At 41.4% G+C, this 21,132-nt stretch overlaps 1 protein-coding gene across 1 annotated transcript in view; it reads left to right on the top strand.

Moving 5' to 3' along the window:
• Nucleotides 1–21,132, top strand: part of AFF3 (ALF transcription elongation factor 3) — a 326,498-nt gene that overhangs the window by 269,330 nt on the left and 36,036 nt on the right. Inside the window, exons 10-14 of the mRNA XM_030234927.2 lie at nt 3,998–4,163; nt 11,303–12,337; nt 13,591–13,715; nt 17,359–17,560; nt 20,189–20,316. Coding sequence (XP_030090787.1) covers nt 3,998–4,163; nt 11,303–12,337; nt 13,591–13,715; nt 17,359–17,560; nt 20,189–20,316 — 1,656 coding nt within the window. The remainder of the gene's footprint in view (nt 1–3,997; nt 4,164–11,302; nt 12,338–13,590; nt 13,716–17,358; nt 17,561–20,188; nt 20,317–21,132) is intronic.

Genomic DNA, 21,132 nt, shown 5'->3' with positions numbered 1-21,132 from the left:
TACTACTCTCCCCAAATCACCACATTTCTGAACTGGCACATATGAGAAAAACTGAGGCTACAAGGAATCTAGCAGTTCTTTTAAGAAGGCCAGTTGTCCACTAGACAGTGCAGGAAAACAGGTTGTTGGAGACTTGCATGGAAATTAGGTGCTCAGGTCCCCTGTAGCCAGATATCTCCACCTAATGGGAGATATCTGATCAGAAACTTCAGATGGTGTGTTGGTTTTTAAATGGTCTTATTGCTGAACTTCTGGCAAATTTACAAGGTATTTACTCTCTCTCTTTAAGTCAGAAAGTGAAAGTTGTGATTAAAAGCTTTAAAGAAAAGAGGGTCTCACCCAACTGTTGTTTAAATCCTTAAAGTAAAAATAGAAATTCTATGATGTTGTAATTAACTCTGGGGCATAAACCAGTAGCAAAATATGCTCAAATGTTATATGCCACAGTCATTAAAATGTAGCTCAGTCTAACTGCATGATCTTACATCCTTCAGAAAGAGCAGTACAAAGTAAAAGTTACAATTTTAAAAAAGATTGTTTTTAATAAGAATGCATGAAGACAGATGTAACTGTTATTACCCTGGTCACTATAACATAATGAGGATCCTTATAAGAATAGGCTATATTTCAAAATTGAAAAAGTAAAAGGGGGACAGGAGACCTCAGCAGTATCAGCATAAATGAGAAAATATTGTAATGTTTAATTTTTGTAGTATATTGGCTACCATTAGAACAGCAAACATAGATTTCCAGATGTTTGTGAAGAGTCCAACAGTTATATTTTATATCTAGGGCTGTAGTAACAATTTCTGTTCAGCAACCTAGAAAAACATTTCATGTCACAACAGGAAAGAAATATTACCATGGGGTTTTTCCCCCCTCATCCCCTATATAGCAATTTCTGAATATTTCAGTCAATGACAAATAAAAATTATGGTTTAAAAATTAAAACCACAGTCACTAAGGGCAGGACATAAATGTGCAGATGTTTTGTGATGCTCAAGAACTTTTCAGTCGCAATGCTGTTGTGGAGAGGACTGGAAATCCATCAGAGTCAGACACTGTCAAATGCATTCCCTAAGCTATGCTGTCTGAAAAGGCAGTTAGCTTTTCATATTCTTTCCATATTTTCCTAAGGAAAAAATAAATCTAAACCACAAAACCTATTCATAATGGCTTGGATATAGCTCTCACTATTTTATTAGCAAGGGATTAACTGCAATCTGTTAATATAAGTGAGCAACTTAAATCTAGAGTTCACTGGGCAATCTGTACAAGTCAGGAAAGCTGCATTGCCCTGAAACTGTTTGCAAAACATCCATTTTCCTTCTCCAAGAAGGAAAATTCTTTACAAGCTTCCCAGCTGTTTCTGTCACCTCTGTGCCTTAATGAAGTTATACAAATGGCTGCCTGAAAATCTTGTCTTTACTGCACCTACATGCCTAGACAAAAAACAAGTTTTTAAAGGCACTCCTTCTAACTGGTACATTTAATGCCTGTGCATGAAGACAGACCTCCTGCCACCCAGGAGTTGTCAGACTGTGACCACGCATGTAGCATCAAGCCATCCTGACAGAGCATGAGCTTTTACTGCCACATCTCTCTCTACTGTCCAGTAGTAGTTACAAGGATGGGAATAAAGATCAAAAATATAAATGGATGTCAGTTCCTCCATCTCCTGTTTATTTTACTTGTTTTTAATTAGTAAGGTGAGATCACAGCTGAGATTTTTTTTCCACTGCCTGGCCCCACTGTGCTTTGAAGGGTGCAGAAAGCTCTCCAACAGTGTCAAGATTCCCCAAGCAAGCACAAACTCTCTGGAACAAGAAAGCCATGGGCAGCTGTGCCACTTCCTAGCAAAAGGCAGCGGGGATGCTGCAAGTAATGGCAATGTGGTGGGACTACTGGGTCATGCAAGACAGGTGGTCCAGAGGGGAAAGGCTGGCATATGTTAGGGGAGGCAGGCAGAGGGCCAGAAATTGTGCAGCCATGGGGAATTGTGAAGTTGAAATCACCTCTCTGATGGCCTGGCCCCTTGTCAAAGCTTCAGGAATTGCCTGTTGTATGTGGCTTGTGCAAGGTATCAGGTATCAGTATTCCATAATGAAAAACACCATTACTACGTAAAGACAATTCATTAGGTGCAACATAGCAGAACTGTAATTAATTATTAGATATTATTTCTCACAAAATACATCTCCAAGATCACATTGCATTAGCCGCAATATTGGACTGATGGAGCATAAACAAGGGTAATGATAAACACTGGTGAATAGAATTGGGAAGAGATGGTTATCAGGGTACCAGTGTGTTTCATGTGAGGTTTATTTAACAGTCTCATTAATGATCTGGAAAAGGAAGTGAATAACCATTTAATTAAGTTTGCATTTGATACTAAATTAGAAGTTGCTCCAGACACCTCTGAGGGCAGTGAAATAAATCAAAAGGAGCTAGAAGCTTGCAAGGTAAAAGAGGAAAATGAGATCTGGTATGAAGGAAAAAAGCAAGCTAATCTCTCTGTAGCAAATAATCATGTAGCTATCAGTAGAGGAGTTCTGAAGAAAGCAGTGTTGAAAGAGAGGTAGGGATGTTAATGGACTATACATTCCCTCACAGCTCAGATATATGTTTACAGAAGCAACGCATCAAGGAGCAGGAAGGTAATAGCCCTTCACTGCAGGGCTGTAGTGAGAAGCCATCTATAATGCTGCACTCTGTTTTGGGCACCCTGTTATCAGAGAGATATAGACAAATTGGAATGAGTTCAGAAAAGAGCCATAAAAATGATCCCATATCCCTGGAGATAATGACTTATGAAGAAAGATCAGAAGAAGTAAATGTGTAAGGCCTTGTCTGAAAGATGACTGAAGAAGGACAGGAAAACAATCTGCAAAAATGTGAGAGCAAAAAGGGAGGAGGGTAATTTATCATAGTAACTATTAGTAATACGATGAAATAATAAGTAACAACTATAAATTCTAAAAGGGCAACTTCTGGTTGAATGTAGGAAGAAATTTCTGGCAGTGGAATTTGGGTTAGTTTGCAGAGAAGTTTCCCAGGGGTAAAAGTAAAAGCTGCATTCAAGTAATTTAAAATCAAATTGGACAACTCACTAGAAAATGCACCCTGCTATAGGGAACAATATTACATTGCCTAGGGAATAAGCTGGATGACTTAATATGATATTTCACACTCAAGTCTTTATGACTGCGATATTTTTAATATGCATGGTCAACTATTTCAGGAAAATACACATTTCTTCTGCTGTCAGGCCTGATAATACAAACACTTGCATGCAAACATAACTTTAAAGAAGGCAAGTAGCTCTGCTGACAGCACTGCACTGCTGACATGCAAAAACACAAGCCTGAGCTCTTCAGGTTTTTGCAGGCTGAGTCTTAGATCTTGAATTGTCAATATCAAGATAGTATATACAGTTAACCACATCATTTATGGGTAGGTAAAGAATGTGCAGAATGGAAGATGGGGATGGAAGCTCCAGTGAAGATGTATCATTATTGTTATTTTTATGGTTATTGCTATTACTACTTATGACTGGTAGTGTGGGGTTCAACTCTGTTTCTTAATTGTTCACCTTTTTGGTCTCCTGCTTTCACCTCTGGGTTGAGTGTTCATTAGCCAGCATAAAAGTGCTTTCTATACTGCTTTTTAACATGTAGTATTTTTAATACATCCTAAAATATCTGTGGAATGGGAAAAGAGACAAGGTGAAGTGAAAACTTGACTCTCCCCAGATGAAAAAGATGGCAAAGGCTATGGATTTAAATGGATATGAGGGTAACCCCATATTTCCCCCTCAATTATAGCAATGTAATGTTGAAGTCGCTTCACTGTTTATTAGCAGCACAGACAAACTCACAGGCATTCAGCTAAAACAGCACGGTTCTTATATGTGGGGTTTTTATGTTTATGTTCCTGTTTTCTTCTCTTCCCTCCCCTGTCCCTGCACCCCATGGGCTGTGTGTTGGGCTGGCAGCTTGGTGGTGCCACAGGCCAATGCCCGAGCCTCGGGACTCTCCAGCAAGCACTCCAGCAGCAGCAGCTCCAGTGAATCCGAGACCAGCTCAGAGTCTGACTCAGAGAGTGAAAGCAGCTCCAGCGAGAGTGACGGCAGCAAGCCCTTGCACTACTCCAGCCCAGAGGTAAGGGCTTCTCTATGATTTAGGGTGGCACTCCATTACTACACACACTCACACCTTTTCCCATCCAAACCAACACAAGGAGGCTGTGAGGAGATGCATGAAAAAAACATGGGAGAGAAAGGCCCAACGATCCTCCTTCTGGCATGCTGTGAAATGTAAGCGGTGGTGGATGTTGGGGCAGATTAAAGCATTTGAAACAAAAATGAAGAAAGAAATAACCCTGTTACATTTTCCTCAAATTGGAGATGAGTGGAGCATCTTGCAAGGCTCACAGCTTGCTTGAAGTTTTATGCAACTCTGCCTCCGTAGCAATGGCTTGCTTAGTGTGTAAGTCTTGATGTGGGCTCCCAGCACTGCAAGGGAACTAAAGGCTTCTCTACACAGGGAAGCTATTATAAAATCAGTTTGAGGGTAGATTTTTAAAAGAAACAGTTGTTCACTCATGCACTTCCCTTGCCTCACTGTCTAAGTGAATTATTCTCTGCTAGTGCTGCCTTTATGCGATTTCTTTCAATTCACCTCCAAAATGGACTAAACTGAATTACTCATGGTGCAAAGCACTGAGCCCAAACTAGTCATCTGGAGGGCTAGCACTGAAAATTTCCACATATAGACAAACCCTAGCCAAACTACAATTAAGCTGCCAGTGCTGTGAGACCTTCTGCTTTCACCTCTGCAGAAAGCTCAACAGACACAACAAAGCTGCTTTCTCTACTCTGCTTTTCTACTAGGATTGACATTTTTACATGTTTTGTCAATACACACTTTTGGAATTAAACTATGAACTCCACAGCCACATCACACACATTAATGTATGTAAAAATATTCAAAAATCCAGCGGCAAGGTTGTAAATACACATGAAATACAGTCTGTGTATTTTCCTACTTCGCATAAACTATCCACTCACTAGAATCCCTCCCCCAAAACTATGTCTCACCTATTCTCTCACCCTGAAAAAAAAACTATGCTGCAAAAACAGCAAACCTTTCCTCATATTTTCCTTGGTTATTTGGAGACATATTTCCAATCGAGCAAAATGCAGTACTCACAGAAACATCCTTAATATGTTTTTCTCAGGTTCTGTCACTTTTGTTCCTTGTTTAACACTTATCTTCTGTCTTTCCTTCACAGTACTTTCAGACCCATTTCCAGTTAATTCTCCTCTTACTTTGTTCACTTCCTATATCTCTTCTTTCCAGTCCCTCTTGTTGCTCTCCCTGCAGCACCCCATGTCTTACTTCCCATTCCAAGCTTTCTCGTCTGACCTGTTAAGACCTTGTTCTCTGTCTACTTAATTCCCTGCTGGAATTAGTGCAAAGATCTCATTCTTGGTCTCTCCTCTCCCTGTGGGATCTCAAAAGGTGAAAGAAAAGGGGCAAAGAGAAGAAATAAAGGGGAAGGAAATATGAGATGAAAGGAAGAGAAGCACAGGAAGGGAGGAGTGGTTACTATCTAGGCAGATACCCATGCTGCTTGGGCCCAAGAGCAGAAATTCCTCAGAGAATGCACAAAGCTAATTAACTGAGGCAGGTCTTGGATTTCATAAAGTCCAGCAGAGAACTAAGTCATGGAAACATGGAAGAAGTGCCTCCTCTTAAGCATTTTATACATATCCTCTCGAGATCTGTGGAACTACTTTTGCACAGAGCCCTGAGCTGTCAGTGATCATTGTCACGAAACAGCTGCCCCTCTCCAACAGATTGCTTGTCTCTTTGCATTATATTTGTGTGGTTTGCCTTCTAGGACATGCTGTATGTAACATGCCTACACAAAAATGTAAATGACTCACAAATGGGATGGCTGCAGTGATTTTCATAGGCAATTTTCATCCCTTGATGGGATCTAGGAGACAGCACACACAGATAGGGTATGGGTGTCCCAGAGATGTAGAATACCTGTGTTTTCCCCAAGGGTAAATGCTTTCCCAGGGCTATCATATGACTGATGGAACCAGTTTAAACATGCTCAAGTGATGTCTCTGACTGGAAGTCTTTTTAGCTTTGCATAAATGCTTTAGCTTACATTTATGCACCCAGTGAAGCCATCTTTCTAAAGTATATGTCAGTTTCTTACCCAGTAAATGGAAAGAGACAGGTCTTTGGAAGCTCCCTAAGGGGAGGCCATGTCCACCTAAGTTTAAGTAGTGGACTCAATTCTAGATTTAGTCTTAAAATTAATTGGCTAAGACCAAAAAAAAAAAAAAAAAAATCTTGGTTTTTGATTTAGCATTAACTGGTGCTTTCAGGTTCAATGAACTGGAGCAGTCCAGCACAATGCTGGGCAGAAACTCTGTATTTAAAGGTTGGGAGGAACTCAATGTAGAAATTTGCAAACCATTATGATGCCTTTATTCTTCTCACCCCCTCCCCGCCCAATAATCTGAAACATTATATGCACATAGTCAAAGATTTTTATTTCTGGGCCAGTGTATCTTCTGCATTTGAGGTTATATAACAATTCAAGTGCTGTTTCATGTCTTCTGTAATTTTTTCCTTATCTCATTTTGAGATTTTCAAGTTGTCCTCAGGTGTCTAAATGCAGCTGCCTAGAGTGAAAAAGCAGCTCATTGTAAAGCATACATATAAAGTAGATTAGATGAATTGCACCCTAAAAGTGTCTGTTTCTTTCCATTGACTATTTAGAGCCAGTAGTGACTAGCTCAGCTGTCTTCACTTTATGTCTGCAGTAAACTAAGAATAATGGCTGAGCTAGAACAGGAGACAACATTCAGACTGGTTTCAGTGATGTGGACAAATTAAGGTGCCTCAGACATTAATGGGAGTAGTTAAAGCTTTGTGGACTGCCAAACCTAAAATTATGAACAAGGAACTGAGACTTCTATCTCCTGATTCTTTGCTGAAGTCATGAATTTTTTGAATGACCTTAATTAATGTCATAAATGACAAATCTGGAAAACAGTGATGTCTTACCATTTTTCAGGAGGTTGAAAAAAAATTAGGTGCCGAGTATATATAAAAAGCTACATTTCTAAAGCTTAAAGCTTAAAGTTTGTTTGTTTTTTATTCCATTGAATTATCCTGTGGGCCTTCCCTAAAGCTGTCTTTGGTTAGACAACCACGAATTCCTGCTATGAGGGAGGATAAGAGTGGGGAATGGGCAGGAAGGAAGCAGGGAAGCTATCCCATGGGACAAAGGATCACTGGCCTCACCAACAGTAACCAGTCCAGAAGAGAAAGATGTCCCTTTCTGAGCCTCACCAGCCCCACATACCAGATGCCATGGCCTTTACAGATTTTGCTGTTGTGACTAGTTCACAACCGTTAGTTCCTTCCTCCTTTTTAGGGAGTCACAAATAGGAATTTCACCACTAGACCATCTGTAGACACCATCATTACCTTTGCAAATAGGATTTATGGGTTTTGGCTGTCCTGGGGACTGTTATTGAAAAAGACTGCAAACTACACTCTCCCTTCCCTCCAGAAAACTCTTTGTGCCAAGAACCACCTCTTACATTATATGTGTGCTGTGCCTAACACATGGGAATGCCCCGTTCTAATTTGTTAAAGCACTAGCAGCAGTGTTAGTAGTAGCAATGAAGTAATAGTAATAATAATAACCATCATCATCATCTTCTTCTTCATCATCACTGCCGTCTGTGCCTTAAACATAACGAGAAAGCACCACATTTGTACAGGCATTGCCCTGAGTGAAGTATTTGATAACAGGGCAGCACAAACAAGTTACCACAAGGGTGAATTAGTACATGGATTTACAATAGGTAGAGTAGCTTGCAGGGATGGTGGGCTAAGTCCGTGCACATGTTATGGGCTCTCATATCTCTCAGTGAAAGGGGTGTCGTACTTCAAGTTTACCATCTATTAGCCACGCCTCAGGTCCCTCTTTGTAGTAACAAGCATAGAGTGACCCCATTACACTGGCATTGTTTAACAACCCTTTATCCTAGAAAGTGTTTCTGGATAACATTTTGACAAGTTTCTTTTTGGATGCATGCCATTCATGCCTCTGGTTGCACTTGCAGCCTTGAAGAGATCTGAGATATGTAGACATGTCGTGTGGGAGTCATCCCACCTAAAATTGCACTTCTCCTGTAGATACCTACATCTGCTCACCACCTCAGCCTCCCCTTTACAGTCTGTGGAGAGGAAAAGACGTTTTTAGGGCCCAGCTCATCAGGCCTATTTCATATGTCTATTTCAAGAGGGAATTTTTCACACCCTGGAAGAGTAGTTCACTGACTGGAGAAGGAACTTGTTGACTAGCTAAGATATAGGTGTCTATGTTGTACAGATTAATCCACCCACAATATTTAAGGAAATGTATCACATCCTGTTTCTTCATGAAGCCTGGCACATGTGTATGTCTGTGGCGTGTTGATCCCTGAAAGTGTCTTAGTTCTGTTAAGTTTCCTGGCTTGAGTTTTCATGCCAAACCTATATTTAATTGCAAGTCAGCTGACCAGCCTATATTTAATTCCAAATCAGCTGATCACAGACTGTTATTCCTATCACCAGTGCCCATCTGGACAGCGCTGGCTTTACCCCAGTTGAAAACTGCCCAGTTCTCTAAAAAGCCCTAAGGGCAGCATATTTCTATGACATCAAAACCAATGAGCAGAGAGCATTTTGGTATCAGAATACTCTGGATATATATTCATATGTATTTCTATCCTTAGATGCTGCTGGAAAACTTTCAATTCAACAAATCAACTTTTCTTCCATAGAATGGTGTGTGGAGTGGAAATTAGGGATTGTCTTTTTCTCCCCCAAATAATTACAATTAGGCATGTATGATGGATGAGCAAAATTTTTCAAGTGAGTCTATTTTTTTAGCAGTCCTACTATCTATTCTTGGCTGTCATGATTTGTTCTCTTGCAAGGTGCCTTCTTTTTTTTAATGTGATCTCAAAGTACAGTAATTTTCAGTTAGAACAATCAATTGAATAAGTTACTTCCAAAAATGAACTGGCATCACTCGTGTACACTGAGAATCTCAAATATTCAGAAATGGTATTGGGGCCCAAAATTAGTGAGAAAAGTTTTAAAATTCCAATTTTTAAAGTTTGGATTCTTTTAATTTACCTGATAGGCTGCAGACATTTTACTTTCATCAGATGAATCTTACAGGATTTTTTTAGCAGACAGATCTTAGGGGTTTTTTCAGGAGCCACAAGGATTTGAATTTTTATTTAAACTAAACCTCAAAAGTGCACCTGAAACTCCTGACAAAACCAGGAAAGCTGATAACACTGTTGATCCTTTTTAATAAACTTCACAGTTGGTGGATAGGTTGGTAGGACCATAGGTATTATGCCTAAATAGCAGACATACTACTGCACAGCCAGGTTATGAGGCTGCAGCATGTAATCACTTTTTCCTGCTGGTTACTGTGATCCCTTGAAATCCGTGAGCCACTGTTTTCAAGAATTACAAGATATATAAAGAGGCAGAATGGGATGTAACAGATGAATTTGGAAGTTTTTTTGAACTTCCAAGCAGTACTCCCTCTGACATACCCTTACAGGCAGAGGTGAATTTTTCCCCACATGCTTCTGATGTATCTCCTTTTCTGAAATACTTCTGAACAGTGGAAAGACTTCCATGTATAGTGAACCTTTCATTATATATCTCATAAATTCAGTATGTGCACAGTGAATGGCACCAAACATATCTATCTGTATTTTTAACAGCAATATAAAAATTGCTGTTCATTTTTAGATAAAGAGTTAAGGGCTGTAAAAATACAGCTTCATCCAAGAGAAATATTGACCATCCATTTTCAAGATTTACAGCTCAGGAAAGAAATTCTTCATGTAAGATATTAGGGAGTATGCTTTAAAAAACATAAATGTAAGCCAGTCCTGCAAACTTCCCATAGGTCTGGGCTAGCTCAGTAATGAGTAATTTAGACACTTTAGCTAGAAGGAATATTTTTATCATATGAATTCCAATGTCTAATTTTTTTGCTTATTTTAGGAGCCTTGCTCCTTGTAGAGTGCATGCAATCCTCAGTGGGTGATTCTGAAGGCGCCCTTGGCTGTACAAGAAACTTGTGTTGCCCTCAGGCATCTACTTTAAATAAGAAGGAAGATACTCTTTTAAGTTAGAGACTGTAGATATTCTCTCTTGAGCAGACTTTCTTCCAGAGCACTGATGGTTTTCATGTTCAACTCATGACACAGTTTTTGATAATTCACATGCAATGGCCTAGTGTACCAAATATTGGTTCCATCTGAGCAAATCAGGAAATTTTTGCTTTGGTTTTTGTGGGGTTAGGTTATGGCTAGCCATCTACTCCATCATCTGTTTATTTCTGGGGTTTTTGCTTTTCCTCTTCATTTTATTACATTCAAATTACTGATTGCAAGAAGCTCTAGAAAACAGTCACACATTGTTCTGAAATAACATTGTCTCAGCTGGTTACATTTGTGGTTACATTTGAAATCATGATTATCCCACTTCTTCCCTGTCCTAACACCATTATGTTTTAGATGTGCTCTTATAACTTGATAGTGTTGTGACAGACATTAAAAGAAAAACTAACAGCCACACAATACTCACAAAATGAGCCCTTGACAGTACCACCACACAACAAATGTTTGTGGATTATAATGTCAATACAAGACAGGTTACATGAAGCGCCTGGTTAGCCCTCCAACTCCCCACCACATGCCACTTCGTATGCTTCTTAAATGCTTTCTGTATTTACTGCAATGGCACAAGACACAAAATGCACATCCCTAGCTTTCCTGATAGCTATTGTCCCCTAGCCTCTGCTGTACCCTGCCTTATTTTCCTCCCTTCCTATCGCCGTTCCATTTTTTTTCTATTTGGAACTTGAGAGTGTTTCCCAGTAGAGCCAGTGGCAGCACTGCTGTTGTGAATCACCCTTGGAAATGATGCATCACAGAAACCCTGCTCCCTCTCATGTCCAAATGACATTCTGAAACAAAAAACATCCCCGACTGCAAGGCATGAGCCCTGTCCTGCAACGCAGGGCCAGTGCCAAGGGGTTGCCATAGGTTGGGGCGGCTCTTGTACCGAAAGAAAATCTGGGTAGTCCCCTGAGGGATGCGACGTTTCGCTGTCCCAGAGGGGTCCCCGGGGTGGGGGCAGCAGGCCCTCGGCACTAAGCTCGTTGCCGTCTGTTTCCCTTTCAGCCTGAGCCGCCCTCGTCCAACAAGTGGCAGCTGGACAAGTGGCTGAACAAAGTTACCCCTCACAAAGCACCCATCCTAGCCCACCCCGATGGCCCGGCGCTGGAAGCCCATCCCTACTACGGCCGCGTGAAGGTAGAGCGGCAGGAAGGACAGAAGACCCCGGCTGAGGGCCCGGCCGAGCATCGCAGTGAGGAGAGCCGCACCGCCGCCGCCGCCGCCGCCGCCGCCGGGGACGGGCCGCGGCCCAGGACCGCCAACAAAGCGCCAGGCAGCAAGGGCAGCCGGCAGAAGTCACCCCTCGCTGCCGACGGCGGGCCGCCGAGGCGGGCAGCAGGGAAGAAGGCACCGCGGCGAGCCGAGAGGAACTCCGCCGGAGACGGCCCTCCCTGCCCCAGCGCCGAGGAGCCCCCCCGGAGCCACGGCTTCCCTGAAAGCGCTGCCGGCGAGGCGCCCAGGGCCCGGCCCGGAGGCTGCAGAGCGGGGCACCGCCGGGAGCCCCGCTCAGCTGCAGCTGGTGAGAAGCGTCGGGCCCGAGGGCCGAGCAAAACGGCGCCCAAATCCAAGGAGTTCATCGAGACCGAGTCTTCGTCCTCATCATCCTCCTCCGACTCAGGCTCTGAGTCGGAGCGGGAGGAGCGCCCGCTGCCCAAGGTGCCAGCGGCAGCCGGGCCTGAGCCGCGGGGTGCCAAGGACGCGGGGACCGGCACCGCCAGCAAACCCCACGGCGGCTGCAGTGCCTTTGGCTCTATTAATGCCAGGACTAGTAGTGAAATAGCAAAGGAGCTGGAGGAACAGTTTTACACCCTGGTTCCTTTCGGTAGGAATGAGCTCCTGTCTCCTCTGAAAGACAGTGATGAGGTAAAGTCGCTGTGGGTCAACATTGACTTGGCTCTTTTGTCCAGGATTCCAGAGCGTTTGCCCGAAGAACCGCTGGCCATGAGCGCCGGAGCAAACCAGGCGGCCAGCTTCCCGCAGGGTAGTAGTGCTGAACCCCCCGCAGAGAAAGGTTTACCGAAATCTAGAAGGAAACGCAAGGTGAGCTGCTGGGGAACCGATCACCGGGGGTAGGGGAGCCTCCGGCAAGTGGGAGGCTAACACCGCTTGCACTTACGTCCAGTGCTCAATGGCAGCTTCTTCTCCAGGCTGGCCTTTCAGAGCTGGGATTTGTCCCTGCTTTCTACGTAGGGACTGGCCAAAACCCAGAGGAAATGCCAGCCCTGAAGGTGATGAAATTCCTGGCCTCGAGGGATCACAGCTCCTTGGAGACAGCGTTGACTGCTCTGTGTGTGCCTTTGCGTGCCTTAGCGAGGGCACTGCTTTTATAGTAGCATAATTTTCTCTCTTGAGGCTTCTCTCAAAACCAAAACATTTCGAAATGATGCTCAGGTCACCGAAGGGACAGCTGTCTGCTGCCTTGTTGTAGTCGACACAGTATCACTGCCTGTATGGTAAAAGAAGAGGCAGCATCTTTTTTCCCTTCTGAGTGTCAGCAAGAGGCAAGCCCTTCAGTGGCGGCAGGGAGCCCTGGCTTTGTGAGGGATTCTTTCACAGAAACCTGTGACCTGACTGGTTCTGGATCCTGGATCCTGGCTCCCTTGCACCCTGGTGTCCCCATTTTCTCTTGGGGCTGTAGGTGCAGGAGTAGGACCATAGTCCATTAGCTGCCCCCTCCTCAGCAGCACTGTCACCATGCTTGGGTGGGCATAGCCCTCTGCTCACATCCACCCTTCTGCCCTGCTTCTCCCACTCACTTTCTGGGGCCAAGGGGAAAGCCTCTTCCACTCCATGGCCAAAGCCAAGAAGACTTTCTGGTCTGTTTGTACTGATCTGACCCCAAAAGTCATTCTGAACTGGAATCACCATCTGCTTGATTTCTCAAAAGTTTTGCTGTGCAGCCAATCATCTGTTGCCCCCTAAGCTGCTGCATGTTTGCAGATGGTTCTGTGTGTTTTTTGGGGACCATTTATCTAAAGCAGTCTTCCATATTGTTTTATCTTTCTTCATTTTTTTGTCCTTCTTTTATTAGCATTATTGGCAACCTTGCTTCAAGTGGGAAAGTGGTGGAAACCAAGTTTTATATTGTACCCCTTTCTTTACATGCTGCCTCTTTAGATTTTATTTTTTAAGACATGGACCAGTCATCTCCTATCCATGTTAGCTATATACTCAAACAAAGTATCATCATTTGTAACAAAATGACAGAAAATACCATCCCTGACTTGTTGAAATATTTTTGGGTCTGTAGTAAATCCAAACCATAAAAAATTATTACTTATTTCTTCACTCAGTGTGAGAATGAGGAAGAGTGCAGAGACATCAAGAAGACCCACTTAGAGCGAGAGAGTTCTTCACGATTAGCTGCCTCTGCCCAAAGCATCACAACAGCAAATCATTGCAATATGAATGAAAATAGGTAAGCTTTTTCCTTCTTAGTTACCACTGAATCATACCACTAGTTGCAGTTTATTGTCAGGCGTTATTTTTTTCCTTTCCTTCCCTTTTTTTTTAATTATTGCATTTTATGTTGAAAAACTAACCACTGCAGTCTCTGTTCTTCTGGCTTAATGATGAAATTAGTAGCTCCTGACACATTCATGTACCTGCATTTTCATCCTGTTGCACAGGAAAGAAGTTGTGGGTTCAAGTGTGAGGCTCATGGAACAAGTAATTATAGCTAGAGCAGTGTGATTGTCCAAGACATATACCCTAACACTGTGTTGTAGGCAGCAATTCACGTATACAACCATCTTATAGCTCTTTCTTAGACTTTCTTTTACTTTTCTTTACTTACATGTTGCAAGCTTTAAGTTTGGCTGTATAAAAAGAGTTATGTATCAGCTCTGTGGAAAAGATTGAAAAAAAATATTCACAACAATGTCTGCAATACTCAGCTCCAGAATGTATTTGAGAATCAGTATTTTTGAGATTACAAGCATTCTATTCCATGTAATTAGTAAGTATTTTAGGACAAGGAATTTAGGACTTTTTAAAAAGTGAGATTTTTCAAAGGATATAAGGCATGAAACAAAAAGTTAATATTTAGCATTTACTGGCATGGTTTATGCACACAGAGCCCTATCAATGCCAGAGCAATCACATTTGAGTTTCTCTGGGGGCTTCCAGCAGTCCCACTTAGATATGCACAGTTTCAGAGTTCAGCTGCATGCTGCTTGGTACAGGCTGGTTATCAGTATGTTTTTTATACTGTTTTTCTGGTGGTATCAGGGTACTTCTTGGGTTGAAACTGCTGCAAAATAAGAAAGAAAATGTTTGTATTTATTGTAGTAGGCTTTTCTATTGTACACATCTTTGATGAGATTGAGTAATTCTTGCCATTAATACTGGAAAAAATCACAAAGAAAACTGATCTATATAGTGTTTATTCAAAAATATGCATTCAATTTCTCTGTCTTGACATGTCACATACATTTCATGAAGTGAAAACAATGCCCAGAACAGTTCCTTTCTTGTGGGTGGTTGCATGCAGACATGCTGTTCCTGTTACCCCAGTGTCATATGTTTTATGTTGCATTAATTTTCAGAGACTAGCATGGCTGTCATAGCTTGCTGTGTCACAGGGTTAATTATGTGCTTCCTGGAAGCAAGACAATAATTTGTGTTTTTCTTAACATTATATTCAGTACTTCCAGTTGCAACTGTGTATTAGAGGAACAAAGAATTTCTGAAATGTATAGTTGCCTCCTAGTTCCTACAGTTGCGTCCTGGTGTGCTCTGCTTCCAGGATGTTTCTGTGGTTTGTGCCACAGTGTAGGACATGATATCAAATGCTGATATTCCCACAGCAGAGGAAAGACTACTGAGGCTGTAGCTAAAGCAGCAGTGCAGATATCAGGACCTCCTCATCCTCTTGCAACCAGCATCTGCTCATGCTGGCACATCCCCTCTCCAGTTACACCATGCCTCTGAGGTTCTCCTGTAAATGTACATAAGAAACATATTTGAAACCAAAACTCTTCCCTTTTCCTTTTCCTTTTCCTTTTCCTTTTCCTTTTCCTTTTCCTTTTCCTTTCCTTTCCTTTTCCTTTTCCTTTTCCTTTTCCTTTCCTTTTCCTTTTCCTTTTCCTTTCTTCCTTTTCCTTTTCCTTCTTTTCCTTTTCCTTCTCTTTTCCTTTTCTTTTTTCTTTTTCTCCTCCTGTCTCTTTTACTTAGCCTTTTTCTTTTCCTGTTTTATCTTTCTTTTTACTCTGGCTTTTTCCTTCTTTTATTTTGGGTTTTTTTTTTGACAGAGTAGTATTATTCATGTCCCACTAAAGCTACCCAGACAGTTTTGGCAGCATAGCTGAGGGCTGGTAGCAATTAGAGGAGCAAGACCACCTTCAGCCATAAGCATTTTCTATTGTGGAATTACATTCTGAGAGGCAGGCTAAGTAAGATCCTGTTTGACAAGAAAGGCTACAGGCTCAGAGACACCCCAAATCTCTTGCATCTATATCAGATCCACAGTCTGCCCATTCCCAGCAGATAAAAGCTCTGACAGTCCTCTGCTGCAAGTTGTCCTGTATGGCCTCTCAGTATAAGATTTGCTGCTGTACTTTGCCTGCTCACACTATGTTTAGGTGGGCCCTACTCAGTGACCAAAGGCCATGTGTGCATCACAAGTAGAAATTTCAGCTATTCCTCACATGTTCAGGGCTAAGCTTTTGAGGGTTGGGTATACTTCCAAAGAGCCATGGCTTGCCTTGGTTGCTTTGGGCCCACACTTGGACAGTGATATATAAACATGGGTAGCCAAGGCATGAGTTTATGTTTGAAAAGGGGAAAAGAAATGACAGGATCAGTCTGCACATTCAACAGATTGCTAAAGATGTTATTTTACTTAGGAGGAGGAGAAAGGCACAGTTGTCTCTCTTTTACACTCTGAGTCTTGCTTTCATAAACACCAATTGGTCATTACAGCAAAACAGTTGACATGGTGTTTTAAAGGTACTATGCCATGTGAAACAGTAAAGGTTCTGAATTACAATTCATGGCTTCTTTTACAGCTACTTTTTAAAGACTTGCCAGATAAATGGACAAATGTATGATAAGAGCACATTTAATTAGCTCTGTTCCCTGAAATTATGTGCAGAAATGAAGTATAGTTTTTACTGTATTCTTTTTTGTGATTCCATTAAGTGTATATTGTCTGATACAGTAACTATAAAGAAGTGAGAATGTCCATAAAAAGTAATAGGCTGAATAAAGGGGAATGTGACAGAGAAAGGTATAGTGTTAAAATTATCTTTCTGACCTTAATCTCAGTTTTAGTCTTAATGCCAACTATCTTCTTAAAATAACTTGCATTTTTTGTGTGTTGTTTTAAGACTTTCAGCTAAATATTTTCTTCAAATTAATGCATGTGAAGTTTATTTCTGGGCATATTTGTAAGGTTTCTGACTTCCCATCCAAAACTTCTCCCCAAAAAATGAAAGCTGAAAGTACTGTCTGTGTTAGAGCTTTCTGCTTTAGAAGATAGAGCAGCTCCCATTTCTCTGTGTCTACTGTTCGCATATGTTTCCTTTTGTCTGCATTATCAGCCTATCTTTCTTTGTCTTCAAAATCTGTATTAGATTAGTATATAAACACTGCTACCAAAGGATAGGCACTGAGCACAAAGACAAGCCAGTCATCTTTAAACACATTTCCTGTTTTAGTTCACATATGGTTTTATTGCCATGGCTTATAAATTGTCACCTGTAATGGTGAAATAGGGCTCCATAACCTGAACTTACACTTCAGAGCCTAATCTTCATCTCCAGCTATCCCTTAAGAAATGGTGAGCAAGTGGCCATTTATCTCTGTATTTTTTTTCAAGTACTCTGATACAGACTTTATATTAACTCCAGAATGACAATTTGCCTTGAAGGGAAAGAGAAGAAACATGATACAAATTTGTAAATGAACTCTTGGTCCCAATACTGTAAGCTCGTTTCCAGATACCAATAGACTTCATCCTGCCAGCAGGTTTTAAATTCAAAGTTTTGGTAATATATAAAACATTTACCTTTCTCAAAGCCAGCTTTGTGACACTCCATTACTGTAATTTCCATTTCCAGCTTGGCAATACCAATAAATAAAAATGAGAAAATGCTTCGGTCACCCGTCTCTCCCCTCTCTGATGCATCAAAACACAAATATTCCAACGATGATTTAACTTCCTCCAGCAGACCTAATGGCAGCAGTCTATTACCTTCAATCTCCTCCAGCAAAAAACATAAGGGTGAAATCCAGTCACAGCCACATCCTGGGGACTTCAATGTAAGTGTATGCTGTTGTTCACAATATAAAGCTTAGCAGCATATTTTCCACTTTGTATTGCAATCTGTGATAGTTTTGCAGAATGTTATGCAAAAAAATAAAAAAAAGTTGTAATAATGAATGTTATTTTCTAAGTTCAGCTTTTCTGGTTTGGAGTTTAGCAAGGTATAGAAGAAGGGAAAGAGGTCAGGCTGTAACACAAGCAAATAGCAAAGGCTACATAAGCAAGAGGTAAAAGCTAATGGCCCAAAACGAATGGCTCTAGGCCTCCAGAGCATTGCTTGGGCATGATGCAAGCCCTCTTATGCATGGTGCATAGGGCTCCTGCTGTATAAGGGCTCACTCAGCCACTGCCTAACCATGGGTGTGCCTGCAGACAAATTCTTCTATCTGTCTTAAAACAAACTCCTTCAGATTCTGCTTATACCAGTGACAAGCTGGTGCTAAAAATTGTGATTTTTAGCACCAGCCGCACAACTCAGTTCCATCAGAGTTGTATTCATAACCTTATCACAGAGTCTTGCTCACACTAAGTGTGCCCAGAGCACTCTTCCAGGTAAGGCTGTACTACAACACTGCATTGTGGCCTCTGCGTTCAGAGCACAGAGAGAAGTAGATGCTTCCTCCATTTCTGCATGAGTTCTGTGATTAGAATACTGGAGTGAAGAGCCTCTTAGCTCTTTTAATTGAAGAATTTCCATCTCTCTCTCATCTGATCTTTCAAAATCATACCCTACCCTCCATGCTATAGACACTGAGGGTAGATGATCAAGGGCAGACTACTGTCACCTCCTCCCCATGACACTATTCTGTTTTGTGTGAAATACCTAGAAGAAGCAATTTGGATACCATCATCTTGATGCTCACTGCTGTAGCATCTAGAGAAGCTGTTAAAGCACTCTGCTGCCCATTCTCCTTTCCTTGCTACAAAAGCTAGTAATGTTTTTTATTCTGTATCTATTTGCTTGTTTTTTATTTGATGCGAAAGAGGCTTCAAACCCCTCAGTATTAGTGCCTATGCAACTAGGAAAACAAACTACCTGAATTGTGGCCTTTTCCAGCAATTTTTTCTGTGGGGATAAATGGCCCCCTTGTATCTGTTAAGCATATATGGATTTTTGGGTTGATTTGGTTTTTTTTTTTTTGAGAGCAGAGGAAGAAGTAGTTAATATAACCTTAATTTCGGACACATTTTCAAACACAGGTTACCATAAATTGTGTTTTCCAAGAATATCTCACAGATGTTTTTGGTAAATCGAAAAAAAAAAACAATTACATAAAATATTCCAGTAAAAAGTTCTTTAACATATTATAGTTATTAATTTCTTTTTCATCAATTAAATGTAAAGTTTTAAACATTTTAACTTCCAAAACATAAATTTAGAAGTTTATAACCCATTCAGAGTTATAATTATGATTCTTTACTGGGTATCTTGAAAATAATTTAAATTCCTTTACAGGCAAATGTGCTGGAAATCAAAAGTAAAAGGTGATTGCTTTATGATCCACACCCTTAGCAAATGCATTTCACTAAGATTTTCTGCATAGCCTAGTAATGCACCATTTGGTCAACACTTAACAACCTTTGCAATAAAATTCTTATGTATCTGGTTATTCATCTGAAAACTTTAGCCTGATGAGCTGATCTGGATGTGCCATATAGAAGATGAGAGCTCATGAAGTATAAATGTTAAACTTAGCTTTGTTTTATACCATCTTCCCAACTGGCATCCAACTGGCAGGCCCAAGTGGTCGTTCAAATATCTGTGAGAAACTGCAAGCAAAGCTTGCCCACAGTGGGCATTTATCCATTTGAGCTTTTTTCCCCATGTCCCTGGTGCCTTTCTGCCTGTCACCTGACATTGGAACAGTATTTTTTGGCAGTGGTTATCAACCCAAAACCACCTGGGGCCCTCTGTTTTGCTTCATAGCAGTGCACAGTAGCCCCCACAGCAGGTCACTTGGTGGGAGGAAGGTGCTCAGGAGGCCACATGAGGAACAGGGCTGCCGCTGAGGGCATGCATGAGGCCCTGCCAAAAGACATGTGCTTCCACTGCAGCACAGAGAAGTGATCTTTCAAGCTGATCAGGGGAGCTCTGGAGCACAAAGAAACCTGGATTACAAATTCATACAGCACAGGCACATCACCAGTGTAGTGTGAAACAAGTCAAACATGAGCAGTGCTCTCCTAAGCAAGGTACAATGCTTGGTTGGAAGCTGAAGACCAGAGGTATAACTTAATCTTCTAAATGACAACAGATCTATTCTTTAATAATTTCACTTACTGTGTTTCAGAGTATTTTGATCGTTACTAATATTTTAGCTCAGTTTCTTCTGTATATCACATTGAAACTCAAACCCTTTACAATTTTGATAGTTACTAATATTTTAGCTCAGTTTCTTCTGTATATCACATTGAAACTCAAACCCTTTACAAAGTGCTCTGAGCAGTATCTGTGAATTTGTGGCCATCAATGTCAGGACACTTACACATACTCCCTGCTGAAATAGCAGGAAAATCAACTTCCAATTTACAAAAGAATGCAAAGACTCTCTGGTTTTTGTTACTTGGGGTTTTTTAAGTTATTAGCCAATTCCTAAATGTCTTATCTACTGTTTGTTTTCTAGAAAGCAATTCACATCAATTCAGAAAATGTTCTTCTCTGCAATAAGCCACAGTTCCAAACAGAGCCTTGGTCACCTCTGTCCACCACACCCAGGGACTGCAGAAGAACAAAGCTTATCTTTGATGATATGTGAGTATATATGACTTTAAAATAAAGAAAACAAAGCCATTTAACGAGAGAAAAGTACAATTTGTCCAACAGGAACTGAGACACTGCCTGTATTATTACAGTAATACTTAGTCTACATTGAGAAATTAATGAGAAATACTATAAACCTTAATTTTTCATCATAAATTAAGTTTCTAACCACAGAATAGTAGAATGCATAGAATCATGGAGTCATAGAATGGTTTGAGTTTTAAGGTACCTTAGAGATTACTGAGTGCCAGTTCCACTCCGTGGGAAGGGCTGCTCCCAACTAGACCAGGTTGCTCAAAGCCCCACTCAGCCTGTCCTGGAACACTTACAGGTATGGGTAAATCCACAACTTCTCTGGGCAATCTGTTCCCATGCTTCACCTCACAGTAAAAAATTTCTTCCTAGCAGCTAATCTAAACCTACCATCTTTCAGTTTTGAGTCACTCCCACTTGTCCTGTCACTGCAAGCCCTTATCAAAAGTCCCTGAGCAGTGAGGAGTGGCTGTTCTCTAAAGGACAGGGAGCTAGGAGCCAGGATGCAGAATGAAGCTGGCAGGGCTCCAGTCCCACAACACCCAAGCCAAGTGAGTAGGGCAAGCCTGAGGCTGGAGTCATCCCTGAGCCTTGACAGCTGCTGCTGTCATGGCTACTTCTGCTCAGCTAAAGGTATCACAAAGGCAGGGGGAACAGGAAGTAGCAATGGTTAGCCTGAGTATCTGGAGGGATATCTGGCCCTCCCCTCTTCCACTTCATCCTTCACATATCCCTTACTCTCCTCCTCTTAAAATAATCTAAGCTTCTAACTGT

The sequence above is a fragment of the Serinus canaria genome, chromosome 1 (assembly GCF_022539315.1).
Source record: "Serinus canaria isolate serCan28SL12 chromosome 1, serCan2020, whole genome shotgun sequence".
In the NCBI taxonomy this organism is placed as follows: Eukaryota; Metazoa; Chordata; class Aves; order Passeriformes; family Fringillidae; genus Serinus; species Serinus canaria.
This window is presented reverse-complemented; position numbering and strand designations above follow the sequence as displayed.